Source organism: Cyclopterus lumpus, chromosome 5 (assembly GCF_009769545.1).
Source record: "Cyclopterus lumpus isolate fCycLum1 chromosome 5, fCycLum1.pri, whole genome shotgun sequence".
Taxonomy (NCBI): Eukaryota; Metazoa; Chordata; class Actinopteri; order Perciformes; family Cyclopteridae; genus Cyclopterus; species Cyclopterus lumpus.
The window spans coordinates 6573090-6590940 of record NC_046970.1 but is presented as its reverse complement, the minus strand read 5'-3'; the positions used below and the strand labels follow the sequence as shown (position 1 = coordinate 6590940).

The following is a 17851-nucleotide window of genomic DNA, read 5'->3' as shown; positions in this document are numbered from 1 at the left end:
ACAGAGCATTAAAAGTAGCCCGACACGCAGAGGAAAAGGACCATGGAGGTCGCAGCGGCCGATCAGTCTCGGTGGATGGCGCATCATCACGCAGTGCTGAACGGCCAGCACCCGGACTCTCACCACCACAGCCTGAGCCACAACTACATGGAGCCCATGGCGCCTTTACTGCCCCAGGACGAAGTTGACATGTTTCTGAACCACTTGGACTCTCAAGGGAACCCCTACTACGCCAACTCTCGGGCAAGGGTCACGTACAGCCAAGCACACGGTAAGATGCGCACAAGTTTCATAATAAGTTAATAAACCTGTGATGAGAAATTAGGATCGCGTTTGAAAAAAATAAATAATGACATTGTATTATGGCGTTATTTAAGTTGTTGTACAATCCGTCAAAGACTAAACAGAGCTTTATATATTATAGCCTCTGTCTGTATCTGTTTGCGTGTGGCTTTGGAATAAATATATTAATTTAGTACGGAAACTTTAAGTTGAACAATGTATGCAATGTGCAGTAATTTGCGTTAAAAAAAAAATCCATCTTGACTCCACGGGCCAATTCATCAACATAAAAGGAATTTCTAGCAAATGACAGCGAGAGGAAAGGGAAGTATGTCATTTAACCCCTCTCTGTTGGGGCAGGGGTTTCTGGAGGGAGAGAGAGCGAGAGAGAGAGGCACTTCCCGGATATAAAATAAAAACCGCAAATTTACTAATAACAATCTTTAGTCCGGGAACTGCAGACGATAAGATAAGATACAGCCCTGGCGAGAAGCTACTGTTAGTGTGTTTTCTGCTCTCAATGGGTATTTATCGATTATATCTTAATAGATACATGTGCGAGGCGACTGTCATTTAATGGAAAATAATTTTGATGGTGAGAAGAACATTTTTTAAATTAACAAAAACATTTTGTTTATCTTCATCTGGATCTAAATGTCGGACTCGAGTAATTCTGTGTATTTAGCAGGTAAGATAACGGTCTTTCTGTTTTGCAAACTGGTGACAAAGGGCCTTAAAAGAATAATATATTAAATACTACATTTGTATTTCAGCTCGTCTCGCTGGGAACCAGGTTTGTCGACCACACCTTATTCACAGCCCCGGTATTCCCTGGCTGGACCCCGGGAAAGCTGCCCTTTCCGCGGCCCACCACCATAACGCATGGGCGGTCAGCCACTTCAGCAAACCCGGCCTGCACCCCGCCAGCTCCGGCTACCCCTGCAGCAGCAGCACCGGCACGGCACCGGTCTCGTCGCTCACGGTGTCCCACTCCAACACGCACCTCTACAGTTTCCCCCCGACCCCTCCGAAAGACGTGTCCCCGGACCCCGGCCCTACCTCTCCGACCTCCAGCTTGACCAGAATGGACGAGAAGGAGTCGATCAAGTACCAAGTGCAGCTGGCGGACGGCATGAAGATGGAGAGCTGTAGTCCGCTCCGCAGCGGCCTGCATGCCTCGATGAACGCCCAGGGCCCGGCCACGCACCACCCGATCCCGACCTACCCCGGCTACCCTCTGCATACACCCCACGAGTACAGCGGCAGCCTCTTCCACCCCGGCAGCCTGCTCGGCGGGTCCTCCTCCAGCTTCACGCCCAAATGCAAGAGCAAGGCTCGGTCGAGCTCAGGTGAGTCTCACGTGCGTTTCTCCCTCACATCAGATGGCAGATCAAACTGATAAGGCCTAATTAAATGGTTATGGGGGATTCAGCTGAGCAGTGAAGCATTACACGATATAGTTTTACCCGATCAATCATCGGCAGATACATTTCATTTATATACGTGTATGGGCCCCTCCATGTTGGAATAACAAAACTGAATTAATGTCTTAATTATGAGCATTTATCTCGGCTAATTGTTAATGTTAATGCCACTTTAGACCCGACCTGTTGCTGCAGTGGGTCGCTGACACGAGAGAGAGAGAGAGAGAGAGAGAGAGAGAGAGAGAGAGAGAGAGAGAGAGAGAGAGAGAGAGAGAGAGAGCTCATTTCCATATCGGGCCGTTCTGTCCTCTTAAACCTGTCCCGACAAGTCGTATCTTTTGTCCCATCGCACTCCTCCCCACTTATACGCCGCGTCCACTTAAAAAGGCTTCTCCTTCACGAGGAATCAACCTTGGATGAAACTCATCAGACTAATCGGGGTCAACTATATTTACTAGGCTACATGTTCAGCTAAAGGGCCCTTCTGCGCATGATTCAATTTGTCTTTGTGCGACTTCAAAGAGAGCGACGCGGGATTAAAGCTAATTAAATGAACCCATTATATATATATATATATATATATATATATATATATATATATATATATATATATATATATATATATATATACACACACACGTCGAACATATCAAATGAACGGAGTGTTTATAGTTTTATCAAAGATTAAACAATAATCTTTTGTTAAATAAAAAATAAAAAGATATGTATAAATAGCTTTTTTTCCACGAAGACTTTACATCGACTTAACTAACTATCAGCTGTTCAGCTTCTTCGTGCCATAGGCTTGTTTTCTTTTAAATGTGGCCTTTATTGCACTTAAAAAACGAAGGCGTCACGACGCCCTGGCTCCTGCCATATCCTGTATACCTCCAAGTGAACAAATCACGACCTCCACCCCGCCCACAGCTCTCCAGTCCTAACAAAGCACAGGGACAGAGCCCTGCTGTTTGTGTTTTTAAGCACGGCCTTGGCCCAGCGAACTGCAGGCAACCATGTCCACTTGCTGAGCAGATGAAAGTCTATCTAAACAACACTTCTATGCATAACTTCGGAATTTGAAGAATAGTACATTGAGTAAAACTGATTAAAATGTACAGAATTGTTTACAATATATAATAATAATGCACCTGTTTCAATAGACTGCATGTGTTAGACTTTATGTCTGACATCAATGTGCAGACATTTGAAAAACAACCTCGCTCTGGTAATGGCTCTGTAATTTTCTTACATTGTTCCAGCTGTTGCACTTTGAAATAATGGACCAAAACTAAAATAATAATCGAGAAACATCCTAGACTGTTTCAGGCTAACACGTGGCACCAAATGTGGCTGTGTAATTATATCGATATTGTCATCCATTGTGCACATGCTTTATACAACACGCCTGGGCGATGCGGCTGATATGTGAATGTTAGCTGTTGTAGCAAGAGAAATGTATGTGACATTTAAAAGAAGCTGGCCAGACTGTGCCTGAATCAGCATCACAAACATCTCTGCTACGGCATTAAAAAAGGCTCTTATCTATCAACGTCGATGCCTGTGTGCCAGTAATGGTAATTGATGTTGTACAAAATGCCACGGTGACATTTCACTACCTTTTCACACAAAGCTTCCCTTTTTTTCTTCTTCTTATTTCAACACTAAAGATTGCATAAGACATAAATACATCAGTCATTGCTGATGCATATTTTAAGTGTTAATGAACCCGCTTTAGTGTGGTTGCCTAACCTGAGAAAAACGCTTGAGAGGAAGAGAAGGGAGGTCAATATTTTTTTTAAAAGCTGCGAGGTGCATTTCAAAAAGGAACATAGCATTTTTGCTCAGGTCAGATTCCATTGTAGAGCAAGGGTGGGACTGTGGGTGTCGCTGGCATTATAACAGGAATAATGAGATGATGCTCTAGGGAGAGAGGGATACTTGAATTAAATGAATCGGTCGGTTTAGCAACAGGCTGTTTGAAGTCAGTCAAACCTGAAAGGGAGAGGAGAGCATGTGGGAATAACATACACAAAGCAATCTATATAGAAAAGCACAAGTATGCGCAGGAAATTTACTTTTTTATGAATAACAGAAAATTCATCAAATGAATGTTGGATTGAAAACTCTTTCTATATTATTAATTGCAAGCTTTTCATCAAAGTTTGCAATACTATCACATTGAACACACACACCACACACGCATGTTTCCTCTCATGGGTGCCCACTGAGCTGATGAATAATGTAGTCCTAATTTGATGGTGTTTCTCATTCTTCGTGTTGGACACCTCTGGACATGTTCTGGCGGTCTCCGGCCTCCCCACTCTAGATCGGTTTACATGGAGGTGTCTGTGTCCATGACAGCCGTGCACACTTGGTGCACCTGCACTCTGATATGGACATTGTCTCCATCATGAGACATATTTTGACTTCAGATTACGTGGGCCGTCTTGGGACAGCTGCTATATATGTGTCGCTTCGGACGGACTGTGAATTTTTTAATTATATAAAATTTGTCCTTTTTCTCCTCCCTCCTGAACTATACGCAGAGGGACGTGAATGTGTGAACTGCGGTGCCACCTCCACCCCTCTGTGGCGGAGAGACGGCACCGGCCACTACCTGTGCAACGCCTGCGGCCTGTACCACAAGATGAATGGCCAGAACCGACCACTCATCAAGCCCAAACGTAGACTGGTGAGTCCTAATCCCCACTCCGCCGCTTCTCTCACCAGAGAAGGCACCCAAAATACGAGCACAAAGCAGATGCCGGCAGCACAATTCCAGGAAAGTTATATTTTCCCTATCATCTTCCTGGAATTGTTTGTCCCTCTCGCCCCCTGATGATCCGCCTTCACGGCCTGTTACAATACTGCTACTATTGCCATTGTTCCTGCTATCATTATTGCTGGTACTTCTGATACTGTTACTGATACCACTGCCCATGCTGCTTTAGTTAACACTGAGCTTGAGTAAATGAAAAGCAGCATGGACACAACATTCTTGTAGTGGATGTACCACTGCAGTCACTTCTAGCATTAACCCTATAGCTGGACACATTTCATGTGCACCATAATTAATTCATTTTGCGGCTTTCAATTCTCAATTAAAACAACATGTATTTTAATAATCGTTTAAGACCTTAACTCTCAAACAAGAGTGCACCAGGCTAATTATTGTACTATCTTTATAGCGTGTAATGTTATTTTCAAGGATTTCTATTGTTCAGCAGAAATGTTTTCCCTTTTTTTTTACTTTAGTGGTTTGTACTAATTCAGTCAAATGTTTTGCCACAATTAACAATACGTTTTATATAAGTTTTAAAAATACATTTTAACTGGCTGGTAAAAAGAAAATATACATATGCCATTTAAAAAAAAGAAGTATTTGTGAAATAAATATCTGCCACACATGTAGTCACAAATAATACTAATACTAAATTCCACTAAGAATATTAATAATAATGGCTAAATTATTACAAATGAATTACTGCCTCTAAAATAGGTATTTAAATATATATAATAATAATACAAAGTTTGATGCTGGCACAACTTTTTAAACTTTCATAAAAAGTGGTTCCGGGCTAATTATGTTTGCGTCTACGATTAACATCAGCAGATCATTTGACTCACCAATAAATTGGTGGCTTTAAAAAAAACCTAAAAAATAATTTCAAAACCTTATTATGGAGTTATATTTATATATTTTCTTCGTGTCACGGCGTTCCTGCTCGTGAACAAGTCCATTACTTTTTTTTCCACTGGCTCGGCCCATATGGCTGAAGCTTTTTGCATTTTCAGCTCAAGTGTTTTTCAGAGTTTGTGTTCAAAGGGGCATCCAGTTGTTTCCTATCCGGATATCTGTCCAGCCCAGATAAGGAAGTCAGGCTCCCGGCTGTTTCCGCCTTCAACCAGCGCGCTGCATTCTCTGTGGCCAGACTGACATATACTGTAAAGAGATTATCACAACACTGGAGGAGCCGCTTATGTGTGAAGAGACAGACCGTGAGGGGCGGGGATTGGAAAATAAATGGATTTATATTCTTCCCTTGTTGATCATTCTCGATGCGCAGTGGCACAATCCTAATACGCGCCGGGACCTCTTTTTTAAAACTTAATTTTTTTTTTTTTTTTTAAGATTTAGGTTACATATTTTATTTCGCCTAAAAAAAAAGAGTATGGTTGTTGTTGTTGCTGATGCTCTCCGGGTCAATAGCAACGCGAGTCCACCTGAAAATAATTAACGGGAAAAAACCCTGGATGCTGCCTGCAAAGCGGAGAGCCGGAGGCTGCTCGCATGTAAAAGCTAATGTTTCTTATTATGTGTGAAGAATTGATCCGCGATGGACGCAGGAAGCACATTGCCAGGCAGGACACCGGGTCTTATGCGACTTGTAGCCCATGTTTCCCTGGATCAGGATACATAGAGGGCTTTACACGAGGCCTTCATTTGAACCTGCTAGTACCAGCACATTTATTTGGCATTCATTAAATATGATAATCAGCGGCAGCCGTGTACAGAATCGGGCATTCTGTTGGCTCACTAAAAACAAAAACAAAAAGTCCTCGTGTCTTGTAGCGCAAATTAGAAAATGTGATCATGGTGTGTCGCGGTCTGTATACATGCAATTGATGTAACAGGGTTATTATATGTTTGTTTCCCCCCGTCTGGGTGTCGCTTCCTTGGATGCTCTTGTGCGCACATGGTTCTGCGGTCTCACGAAAACCAACGATTTGCGGTTCAGGAAAAAAAACAAAAACTTTCCGTCTCTTATTGGTTTTCATCGCATGATATTGTCAATGCGGTGGCTATAAGAACACTGCAACGGGCATGTAACACTGTTACGGGTGTCTAAAGAGCCGTGATATTTGGGCTCCAGTGGGTCGGTAATTCATGAGGTATTTTTTTTTTTCTTCTTCTCTGCTTCCTTCAGTCCGCCGCGAGACGCGCAGGCACCTGCTGCGCAAACTGCCAGACCACCATCACCACCCTGTGGAGGCGCAACGGGAACGGAGACCCGGTGTGTAACGCCTGCGGCCTTTACTATAAACTGCACAATGTAAGTAGCCTGCAAAAACAACAACAATAAAAACAACAACAGGGTTTTGGGGGAAAGGAGGAAGGGGAGGGGTAGGCCCGCTGGTCGTTAACTGGTTAAGTGGGCGGACAGCTCGTATCGATTTAGGAGCAGAGGAACTGTGAGAGTGTCGAGGCAAAGCCGGCTCGCCCTGTCGAGCAGAACCCACCGGTCTCTTTTTTTTATTAATCCATCGTTGTTTCAATGGGGGGCGTTACTCCCCGGAGAGGCTGCAGGGTGGGACTGTCATTCAGTGTAACGGCGTCGGTTACACTGATGAGGATTTGTCTGAGGCTGCTCCTTTCAGCTCCAGCCAGGCCCTCATCCCCATGTATTCATATTGACCAGGACTGTGCTGTTTGAAATTAGACAAAAGCCCCCCAAAACGCCCCAGACTCGCCCTGTAATGCAGCGATATATGCAAAACCGATGCTCATTATTATTAGCAGTTATTTCACGCTGGTGTAATTCGTAATATTGGGCTAACGTGAAACAAATGCATGTATGCAACATTCCCTGTGCCATTTTTATATTATGAGCTGGAGTTGGCAGCAGAATAAACCTCGACCACTATGATGTATACTATTCACACCGTCAGTGAAGCTTTTTGTCTGGCGTGCCACGAGCTAATGTGCGGTTCTCCACAGGTCAACAGACCACTGACCATGAAGAAAGAAGGCATCCAGACACGCAACCGCAAGATGTCCAGCAAGTCCAAGAGGAACAAGCGAGCAGGGGACGGCTTCGACGAGCTATCTAAGTGCATGCAGGACAAGGTTTCTCCCTTTGGCGGCGGGCCCGGCCTCACCAGCCACATGGCCCACATGGGTCACCTGCCCCCCTTCAGCCACACGGGACACATGCTGCCTACACCCACGCCCATTCACCCATCATTCGGTCACCCCCACCACTCCAATCGCTCGCCTGTCTGGGCTGATCCCCTGAGTCACTGAGGCCCCTCCAGACCCCAAACTCCTCCGCCTGTAGGAGCCTCCACGTCGCCATTAACACTAAATGGCCTCCACATCACGTCGTAAGCTGAGCAGACTTGTTGCATCATGTACAGTGGTTGGAGGGCAGAGACTTTCAGTTGGACTTAATGACCGAATGTCGCGTCATTCCTGAGCTCACTGATGGGACGCTGCAAAGCAGGACTTTAGCGAACTGTGTGAAGAGCTAATGTGATGAGGGGTTTTCTTAGTCCCATGGTGACTGAAGCTTGCAGGAATGAAGTGAATGGAGACGCTTGTCATTCTTTTTGCTTATTTTAACTAAGTCACTTTGGTACCCGCCTCTCCACGACCCTGTAACAGGAGACTCACGAGAGGTCCCTAAAAAGAAACGCTGTTTTCACCTCACGGCCATCTCATTATATACTGAGATACGTGCACCCTGTCCATCCCCGGGGCTGTCGTCCATAACTGCTGTGGACAGACGAACCCTTCAGTGCTGGAGGTCTCAAGACTGGCTGACAGCTGCAGCACCCGTGCGCCTCTGTTAGGAACCAGTCAGACGCAGACGACAGTACCCACAAACCAGTGCTCCCCCCTCACATGCTGGATTGTACACCACCACATCGCTCAGCACCTGTTTTTAATAATGGACTTTTATGGAAAAATACACAGTAAATAGAGTGTTTATAAATGCTTAATTGCTATTATTGTTGTTATATTTGATGTTATAATTATTGCTACGATAATTTATTTTCCCTCTTTAAGCTTTCGTCAAAGACACATGGAAACCGATGATTTAAAGGTCCAGTGTGTAGGATTTTAGGGGAACATTTGGCAGAAAATGGAATATCCTATTCATAACTATGTTTTCATTAGTGTGTAACTCCCTGAAAGTAAGATTCGTTATTTTTTTCCCCTGCGCTTTGAATAAAGCATTTCTATCTACACGGGGAGCAGGTCTTCTTCATGGAGTCCGCCATGTTGCAACGCCATGTTTCTACAGTATCCCAGAAGGGACAAACCAAACTCTAGCATGAGCCTTTCGTGTCTTTACGTTACCTAAAGGTGACCGGAGCTCTCCGACACACGTGTTAAAGAAGGAGTGAGCGGAGGAGGTATATTCAGTTGGTTGCAATCTGTGACCTCGCCACTAGGTGCCACTTAATTCTCCACACTGGTCCTTTAACTGTCATAGTTAATACGTAAAGAAAAAAAACTGACCTATCTTAGATGAGAAGTCCCTAAGCTGTACATTTTTATCATTGTTTCCATCTTACAAAAGTAAAGGAAATAAAGGAAAATAAAGTTTAATACTAAAGTAAGATCTGTCACCGACTCGTAAGTTAAGTCTGTCTCCATCATTCTTCTACACACAAACATTCAATTCAATGCAGTTTATTTTCTATAGCCCAATATCACAAATTACAAATTTGCCTCAGAGGGCTTTAACATGCAGGCATAAGACTGTACGCTCCTTTTAATGAAGAGTGCTTGATTATTAAAATCACAAGGGGATATCAGATGCATCAAGGGAAGCTCTGTGATCCCTTGAGCATGGTAATGCTTTGGTCAGGCTCCTCCTCTATCTGTGATGGCGTGTTAAGAGAAGGCCTCTTTGTAGGGCTGAGGCCCCGGGCTGGACCATTGTACCCAGACAGCAGACTCCAGCAGAGTCACACACAGTCATACATATGCACAAACCCACATGCTCATGTGCACACACTTGGGGGGGAGAGAAGAAAAAAACACAAACCCCAATTCACCAAATTCTAACCATGCCAGGTCTCTATTTTTTGTTTTTTAACATCTCTAACAGCCAATTAGTTTTATGAATTTGTATGTGACCAATACTGAGTCATGAGTGCAGTTCAGCGGGCGAGCGGCTCGCTCCCTGTGTCTGCTGGAGAAGTCCTCTCTCTCTCTCTCTCTCTCTCTCTTGGCTTGTGGTGACTGGAGTGAGAGGAAGGACAGCGGGTCTTTAGTGGGAGAGAGAGGAGGAAGGAAAGGCAATCAGGCGACCTGAGCAAACACGTGGGGGTCTGCTCAGACCCGTCGCACACAGATGTGCACGCAGCTGAGGCTGCCAGGAAGCAGGCTCTGTTACTCCCTTGTCTCGTACTCTTTCTTTCTCTTTCCCGTTGTTTATCTTTTTTTCACCCTCTCTCACTCTGATCTCCCATTTGTTCTGTTTGTGTTTCACTCTCCGTTCTCTCTCTCTCTCTCTCTCTCCATTCTGTCTCACCCTGCCATTTGGCCGATTACAGTAAAAATAAAAGGGCTGAACACTTTTAACAGAGCCAGCCACTAATGAGTCTGCTCGATTAGGGCCAATTTGAGGTCATCATCACTGAGTTCGGCATACCCTCGCACACCCACAACACAAACCATCCGATTAAAACGGTCCCAAGCTAAAAGCGGACAACTACCCCTCCCTGAACTCTCCACCCCGCTCACATCTGCTAGACTGCTGTGGAGGTTGATCTGCTGGGGTTTCCCAGGGGTTGATCGAATTAGAAATAATATTTATCCACAGACTTATATAGGTGCTGTTTTGTTATCCAGTGTCGTTGAAGCACTGCCTTGTCAGCTTAGCACCCACAGAACTAGCATTGTAGCACGCACGGTCTGTTTTCAGAAGGGGGGGGGGGGGGGGGGGGGGGGATCCACTTGCTGAACACCAGTGAAAATGTAATGCTTGGCTGCCAGTAAGCAGTCTAGCCATCTGTGTGCATCACAGTGCTGTGGGTGCTGGGCCGTGTGCAGGCCGCGGCGGCTCCTGCAGGTTGCGTGCTGCTGCAGCCAGCAAGCCTGCTCGGCCCGGGCTTGGCCGGACTCCCGGAGCCTGAGAGGGGGAGACGGAGAGAGCCAGCGCTCTTCAATGAGGCCCTCCAGAGGGAAGGAGCAGGCCTCCCAAAAATAATACAGCAGTCTGCCAGACCAGTGACTCCCCGGAGCTGCCCTCGCCTGAACACACATCCAAACACACAGACAGGAACACACATGTGTACAAACATACGAGGATGGTGCGTGGACGCAGAGGTTTGTGTAGAGCAGGGTGACATTTCATCTCCTCGGCCTCACCGGACATTTGGTAGCACACGACATGCTCTTGAAATGAATGCTTGGCTGTGTTTTGGTCTTCAGCACGAGCCACCGCTGATCCATTTTCTTCATGGTTAAATTGGAACAGACTCTGTAATGTGAGGGTTTTCTAAACTGACTCACCGAGTCTCCCCAGACCAGCGGCTACATTCGACAAGACATCCACCTCCGAACTCACAACATGAATTATGTGACACGAAATAAAGAGCCATAAAATCGGATGTTACTTATCTTCACTATCAAAGTGGAGATAAAGAGGAGAGATCTCGGATGCGTCGGCGGGGTGAACATGGTGGCCACCTATAGATCAGAGCATGGAGAGGTTTACGACTTCAACCTGGAACTGGATGTTTCAACTCATCTCGACTCCCTACCTCCTTGTCTTTCTCCCCTCCGCTCTTCCGCTTGTCCTCAACAACCTCCCCACCACCACCACCACTACCGCTCATTCCCTCCGATCTCCACGTAACTCACCATTTCTTCATATTCCCCTTCTCCATCCCCCTTTACTACTCCCACTCTCTTCTCTTCTCATCTCCCACTCCCCCAGTGTATTTGTTTTTCCATGAAATTGAATTAGCGGAATCAAAAGGTATCTCGACCATCCCCTCACAAAGTTGAGTTAGTGAGAGAGAGACATAGAAGATGAAAGGAAGTGGAGCACAGTTCAGATGCAGGTCTCTTAGTGTGTGTGTGTGTTGAAGTGGGGGTTGACCTTTGCCTGGGTCTAGCTAAAAAAGCATCCCTCCTTCCTCAGACCCCTAGAAGGATATTAAAGCTGCAAGACGTGACGGTATTTAGATAATACAAACATGGGACATTTATTCCTACTTGTATTATTTGCAATAAAGTTCAGTCACTCTGTAAGATGCTTGTTTGTCGACCTTGAGCAATAAGAGAATTCAGGCTTTCTTATGTCATGATGGAGCATTAACGAAGCTCTACACTGTGAATGCTACCGAGTAACAGCGATGTGTGTGCTATGATTAGACCCACACACACATGAACTTCCTCTTTTCATGGATCAAGAGAAATTCATAGAAATACCCTTCTGACATGGCCTGACAGGAAAAAGTGGGTTTATTCAGTAAAACACCTGGTGAATACTATTTATGGAAGCTGCCGCAGATAAACCCTTTTGACGCTTGAACGGCTCGTACCACTTCTAAAATGAATCACCCCTCCCTCGTAACGATGTGATGTGATCGGCACATCTTCGACAGTCATAACTGTCACTCAGAGAGAGGCAGAGCTGACAGCAGATACACACTGATGACCTCAGTTGATGGGCAACAACCGCATCCTGAGCTGCCAAATCTCACTGATGATATCTCCAAATGTCAAAAATTAGTCAGAAATTCTTTTTTTGCATCATTTTGGATGTCTCCTGCATGACCCTTAGGGCCCTGTCTTTCTTTAATTTTTTCCCCACTTTGGGCCCAACATAGACTGCTGAATTTGCTACAGCTGCATACCAAGCTTGACTGAGAAAATGACTTTTCAAAGCAGTGAAGAAAAAAACAAAAAAACGGAGTGAGAAGTTCAAACAGGAAATACTTATGTTGTACGATTAGAGGACCAATTAAGACCACAGAGGTCCAACAGAGACAGTGAAAAAGAGATTGATGATGAGGGATACTATTTAAGTGTAATTCTCTGCTAGGTTTCATCCTGCAGGGTAACATCCTGTATGCAGCAAGAGCACTCACTACTAAAAAACCACTGACTTTGTTAATTAGTTAATTATTTGGGCTATTTCTCCTCTATAAAACTCCCAGACTATGCTGGGACACATTAGCTAACCATATTTTCAATATATTTTTAGGCTTACTTGAGAAGCATGGTTTACATTTTTGTTGCTTGTACAAAAAAAACAATACAAAAAAAAGGTTTATTTACAATTAATAGTCAAAAATAAAAATGGTGTACATATCTAATAAAATAGCGACTTCCTTTGAATATACCCCCCGGATCCCCTTACCCTCAGAAAGACTGAATATTTCACCCGCATGTGAGTTTGAAAGTAGAGAAGTGAAAGAGGGGAAAGAAACAGTGTCTCATATCATTCATGGGTGGCTGGAGTTAGCCACAGCTTGTGGTTTCTGAGTAGAGCGTACTAATAATGAACAAGGTTGACATGTGGCACAGAGCTGGAGGTCTTTGTGGCCGCTATGTTGTCGTCCCGCAGATGGTTATCCCATCTCTAACTTGGTATCCACGCTGCTGACTGGGATGTTCCCGCTATGCTGATGTGTCTGGATCTTCCTTTTTGCACACATTCCCAGCTGAAATGAGCCGGATATAAAAAAATGTCTGACACCATTATGAATTAGCGTCAGTAATCTGACCGCTTTCCCATTCTGGTCACCTCACACATTCTTTTCTACGGTAGTCGAGTGTGTAATCTGCTTAAAAAGTAGCTGTCAGAAGCAGGGTGTGGACACGTAGAGCACCCCTCCCTACACTCACCCTGAAAACGAGGTCAGTCTCCTCTCACCTGGGACAGGGCGCATTCAGGATTTTCACCTGGGACAGGTAGTGTTCTGCTCTCATTCATGTCGTGTTCTGCTGAGCGGAGGCCCTCCCGCTCGCCTGCTCCGACAGACAAATTCATCCCCACTGTCTGAGGACAAATGAGCCCATTCATCTGGAGGCTCCCATTGACAAACTGGGGGGGTGGGGGGGCAAGTACAGTACTAATGCCTGGGAGGGCTCAGGGGAATGTGCGTCTGGACCCGCCATCCTCTTCCTCGCCCATATAATTTCCCTCGCCATTTCCCCCCTCCCTGCCCCACTCCACTTGCTTTCACTAGCAGGTAACTGGAGAAAGGCGTGAGTGGGGGAGTCCAGGGCACCTTGGCCCGTGGCCAGGAGCTGGAGGATGGGACCCATGTGCCTACCCCTGGATGGATCCTGTGGACACTCCCACAGGGACTGATGACCAGACAGAGAACAGGAGGACTGTGGACGACAGGAGAAGCCCACAGAGACCTGCCGTGCCCCGCTCAGAATCCCAAGCTGTTCAGCTCGCTATTGTAGACTAACGATGGTTGCTTGTGTGGTGGATTAAGTGACAGAGCCGCTCTGCGGCTGCCCTGAATTCACATCAGGCCTTCATTCTCATGCATCAAGGGAAGCTCTTCACAACAAAACATGGCTTCTCTTAATGTGCTGAGGTGTTCAGGTGCCTCCAGATTGCTGCATACAGAGTTACACCAGAGAAACACAGCCCGCCTTATTTTGTGGGAATTCTTCTTTTTTATTCTGTCGTTGTGATGTTGTTAATTTACAGGCACACATTGTGGAGAGGTGTCAGTATGAAGGGTTGCACTGTCAGCACAGTGCCTCAAGCACTTGGTGCCTTGTTCAGGGGCACTTTGGCAGCGCCCAGTAGGTAAACCGGCCTGTCTCTAGCTCCCGGCACCAGCACCACACCCTGTTCTTGGTCCGGCTTCCCTTTTGGCCCCCAAGCCAAGTACCTATAGATGCCTGATCTGACATTAATTTCAGCCCTGCTCATCTTGTAACTCATGCACACACTCTACATGAGCTGAGGGAATTCCTCGCAGACTGGTCTCAATGTTTATCTAAGTATGAGATTTTGTGTCTATGCCTTTGTTTACCCAATACTTGTCAGGTTAATACTGATAGGCAGACACAAACATAAACCCACACAGGCACACACACAGGCCAGTTTCTGCAGGCCAGTTTTTAGAAGATGGAACAATCAATGAAACACTGTGTGCTTCATTTGACAAAAAGCATGACATGATTAAACTACTAAAGAGCCACAGGGATGTTTTGGAGAGAGATGAAAAAGATGTAAGTGCTATTTCTAGGGGGCAAAATTGTGGATTCAAAAAAACCCTCTATTATACAAAATACAAGATACAAGAGGAAGAAAGGAAGCGTTTGATATCTATTACTGTATCAATGTTTTATTCTTTTCTTAAAAAAAAAAAAAAAAAGGGAAAAGAAGCACAAGTTTAGCATATTCTTATTGACGCATCTTTCATAAGCAAGGGCCGACAGGACCGGAGACATGTGCAGACCTGTGACCAGTAAACAGTGCATGCCAAAATGTATCAGCGGCATCACACGTACATAAACTCATAGACACGCACACACACACACACACACACACGCGCACACACACGCACACGCTTGCGGCAAGACTATCTGCTGAGGATCGGTATGAAAAAGTCGGTTTGCTCACTCATTGGCGCAGTGGGATGTTGCAACCCCAGCGCCTAACTGGTCCTTATCTCCCCTGAGCAGACTGCACAGTTTGATATGCATCTGTCATATTTGTCGGAAAGAAAAGACACCACGGCGAGAACGCGATGAGTCAAAAAACGGGCAAGTGACATAAGCTCACATCCCTGCGGTTTCTGCATGACCGTGATCATTTTGCTCATCTGTGTCAACTCCCTGGTTGAGAAGACGCTCGAGACAAACAAATTCAGCACAGCTTTCGGCGTCACGATATTAAGTTCTTCGTAATTACAGTTTTCACGTGTGTGGATGTCGTCGCACACATGATCGTGTCGTGCCCACATGCCTGCACAGAGGTACATTTTTGGCAGTCATGCTGCCCTGTATGAAAACACGAAGCCGAGAGCAGATTGTCATCATTCCATCATGGCCATTACCATGACGACAGATAAGGCCCTGTCCTCTTGTCGTCATAGCTGCCTTGCATCAGATGCTCCATCTGCTGCTGTGGCTAGCTGAGCCTCAAACTGTGCGGGTGTGAGTGTCTATCGGAGGGCTATCTGGCCCGATAAGAGCCGGGAGAGAGACAGCAGAGCGCCACGTTTACGAGCGAGCTGCTCGCAGCACTCAAGGTTGCAAAGAATATACACAGAATTGATGGTGAGAAGGTTCACGTGTACACCGTTCCTGACACGAACACATCTGCATACAGGCATTGATACGAGTGAACATGCGGACCAACAACAAGAGATGCTCAAATTGATCCTTCTCTTAGCATTTCACACATTCCATCTCCTCCTTCTAGTGCATGGGTCAGGTTGTTAAAGGGGCCAAAAGGTCATGGAGGCAGGTATAATCCCTATTCTCTTGCTCTGGTTAACTCAAGTCCATTTCTCTGTGCTACGTTTACGCCTCTGGTTGCCTTTCAGCCTGCCAAGCCATCATTAATTGGCATCGCACACACACACACAAACACATTATATACACATATGCACTGATGCATGCACGCACAGGAACACGGAGCATCTAATCCAGCTAATCCACCCTGCCAGTTGAACAACTGGTAACATGGTTAATCACTCATGTACAAAATAAAGACGAGACCAAATCGAGTGATAGAATTATTCCATTTACCCCTTCTGATTAAAACATTTCACCACTGCCATGGTTCACTGGAGATCGTCTTGAGAAAAGAAGAAGAAGAGGAAGAAAACCACACAGGAAAATTAATTAAAAGTCAGCGATGTAAACGGCTTCATTCAATTATTCTAATACAAAGCTCTGTTGCATGATAACTGACACGTGCAGACACATTGAATTAGCTTAGAAGAAAAATAGGGAATCAGGGGGCCACTTTGAAACTCTTTAAAAGGGCAGGACCGACTTCTTGAAACAGGAGACACTTTCTACAAACAAGGGAAGCACTCTCCTGAAAGGGAAGAACGAGCAGTTTACGACACCCTTTCAGACAGAAATGCTCGCTGGACACAAGCTCGTTCAACCTCGAGTCACTTCCCAACAGCCCTTGCTCCCGGTGTGACATCATAGGGCAGCGGGGCGGAGGGGGTCAAAGTGAAGCGTGCTGGGACAGTAGGGTGCAGACCGAACTACGAGGCAGAGTGAGACAAAGGAAAAGTGTGGCGGCGGAGAGAGGGCTCTCTGATTCGTTTCCTTGGCAGGATGACAAAACTGTGCGGAATGCAGTGGAGAGGGGAAAGAGAAGTGATCAAGAGCTCAAGAACGAAAAGAGGGGAAAGAAATAGACGACAGACGAGTGGGAAAGAGGCCGGCTGAATAAGCCAGGATGGCAGGGCCTTCCATTGATTCATTTCCCATTTCCCACCCTATTACCATTCTCTGTTTTCTCTCTCCCACCCTCTTCTGTAACTATGCAACCAACCCGGCCGCTGTTCCTTTATGTATCACAAAAGCATCTTTCTGGCCCGGTGGGAGGAATAAAATGAAGGTGAGCGGTTGCTCTTTTTACATTGACACGTAAAGATCTGCACATTGAAGACAGAAACTATCTGTAACTGCCAAATAAAGCCAATGAAAGATACAATCAATGCACACATATAAGACAGCAGACTACACACACACACACACACACACACACACACAAGCACACAATTACAGTGGAGAGGGCAAAAGGCTGCCTCTGTCAGCCACATTTCACAGTGGCCAATCATAGACAGGCGCACCAGGCCTGCGGCCAACCACTGCTTATGCACTGGGTAAACACTACCACCTCTGGCCCACGGAGCCTCCCCCACACACGAGTCGACTGCCATCCAACATGTGACCCCGGTCGCACATACAGGCATGTGATTTGTGTGTGAGCATCAGATATATGACAGCGTCCCGTTACAAAGAGCCACACACACCATCTCCGTTTCCGTTCGACTATCGCTTTGTCCACTGACTCCTGGACTCCTGTCAAGCCAGACAGGAGTCCATGAGCATTTTGCTCAGAAATACCACCTTGGCATAATGTTTGGTTCTTAATTTGACAGTGATGAAATGCTCTGCCTCGGTATAAAGTATTCTAAATACCGCCATTATATATACAGGCTCTATACTGAATACTGGCAGCAGCAGATCCAAGTTTCGAGGGCACACACACACACACACAAACACACACACACACACACACACACACACACACGCACACACACACACACACACAGAGTGGGAATATCAAGGTCTGTAACCAAGTGGCCATTCCATCTATACCGGGTGTAACCGTTGAGCTCACATCAATGCATTCGGCTCACAGCGCTGACAGAAGAGCATCATGATGCGG

The 17851-nt window shown here is 45.8% G+C and overlaps 1 protein-coding gene across 4 annotated transcripts in view; it reads left to right on the top strand.

Annotated features, from left to right (window-relative positions):
- gata2a (GATA binding protein 2a) overlaps positions 1-8678 on the top strand; it is a 13514-nt gene extending 4836 nt beyond the window's left edge. For 2 of the 4 annotated variants that reach the window (XM_034532458.1, XM_034532457.1), the window contains exons 2-6: positions 1-271; positions 1056-1631; positions 4241-4398; positions 6635-6760; positions 7426-8678. The exon at positions 1-271 is cut by the window's left edge and continues 124 nt beyond it. In XM_034532458.1, coding sequence (XP_034388349.1) covers positions 43-271; positions 1056-1631; positions 4241-4398; positions 6635-6760; positions 7426-7731 — 1395 coding nt within the window. In that variant the 5' untranslated portion in view covers positions 1-42 and the 3' untranslated portion in view covers positions 7732-8678. Of the gene's footprint in view, positions 272-349; positions 971-1055; positions 1632-4240; positions 4399-6634; positions 6761-7425 lie in introns of those variants that run through there. The other 2 variants (XM_034532459.1, XM_034532460.1) reach the window with 2 other exon arrangements.
- Positions 8679-17851: the final 9173 nt, after the last annotated feature.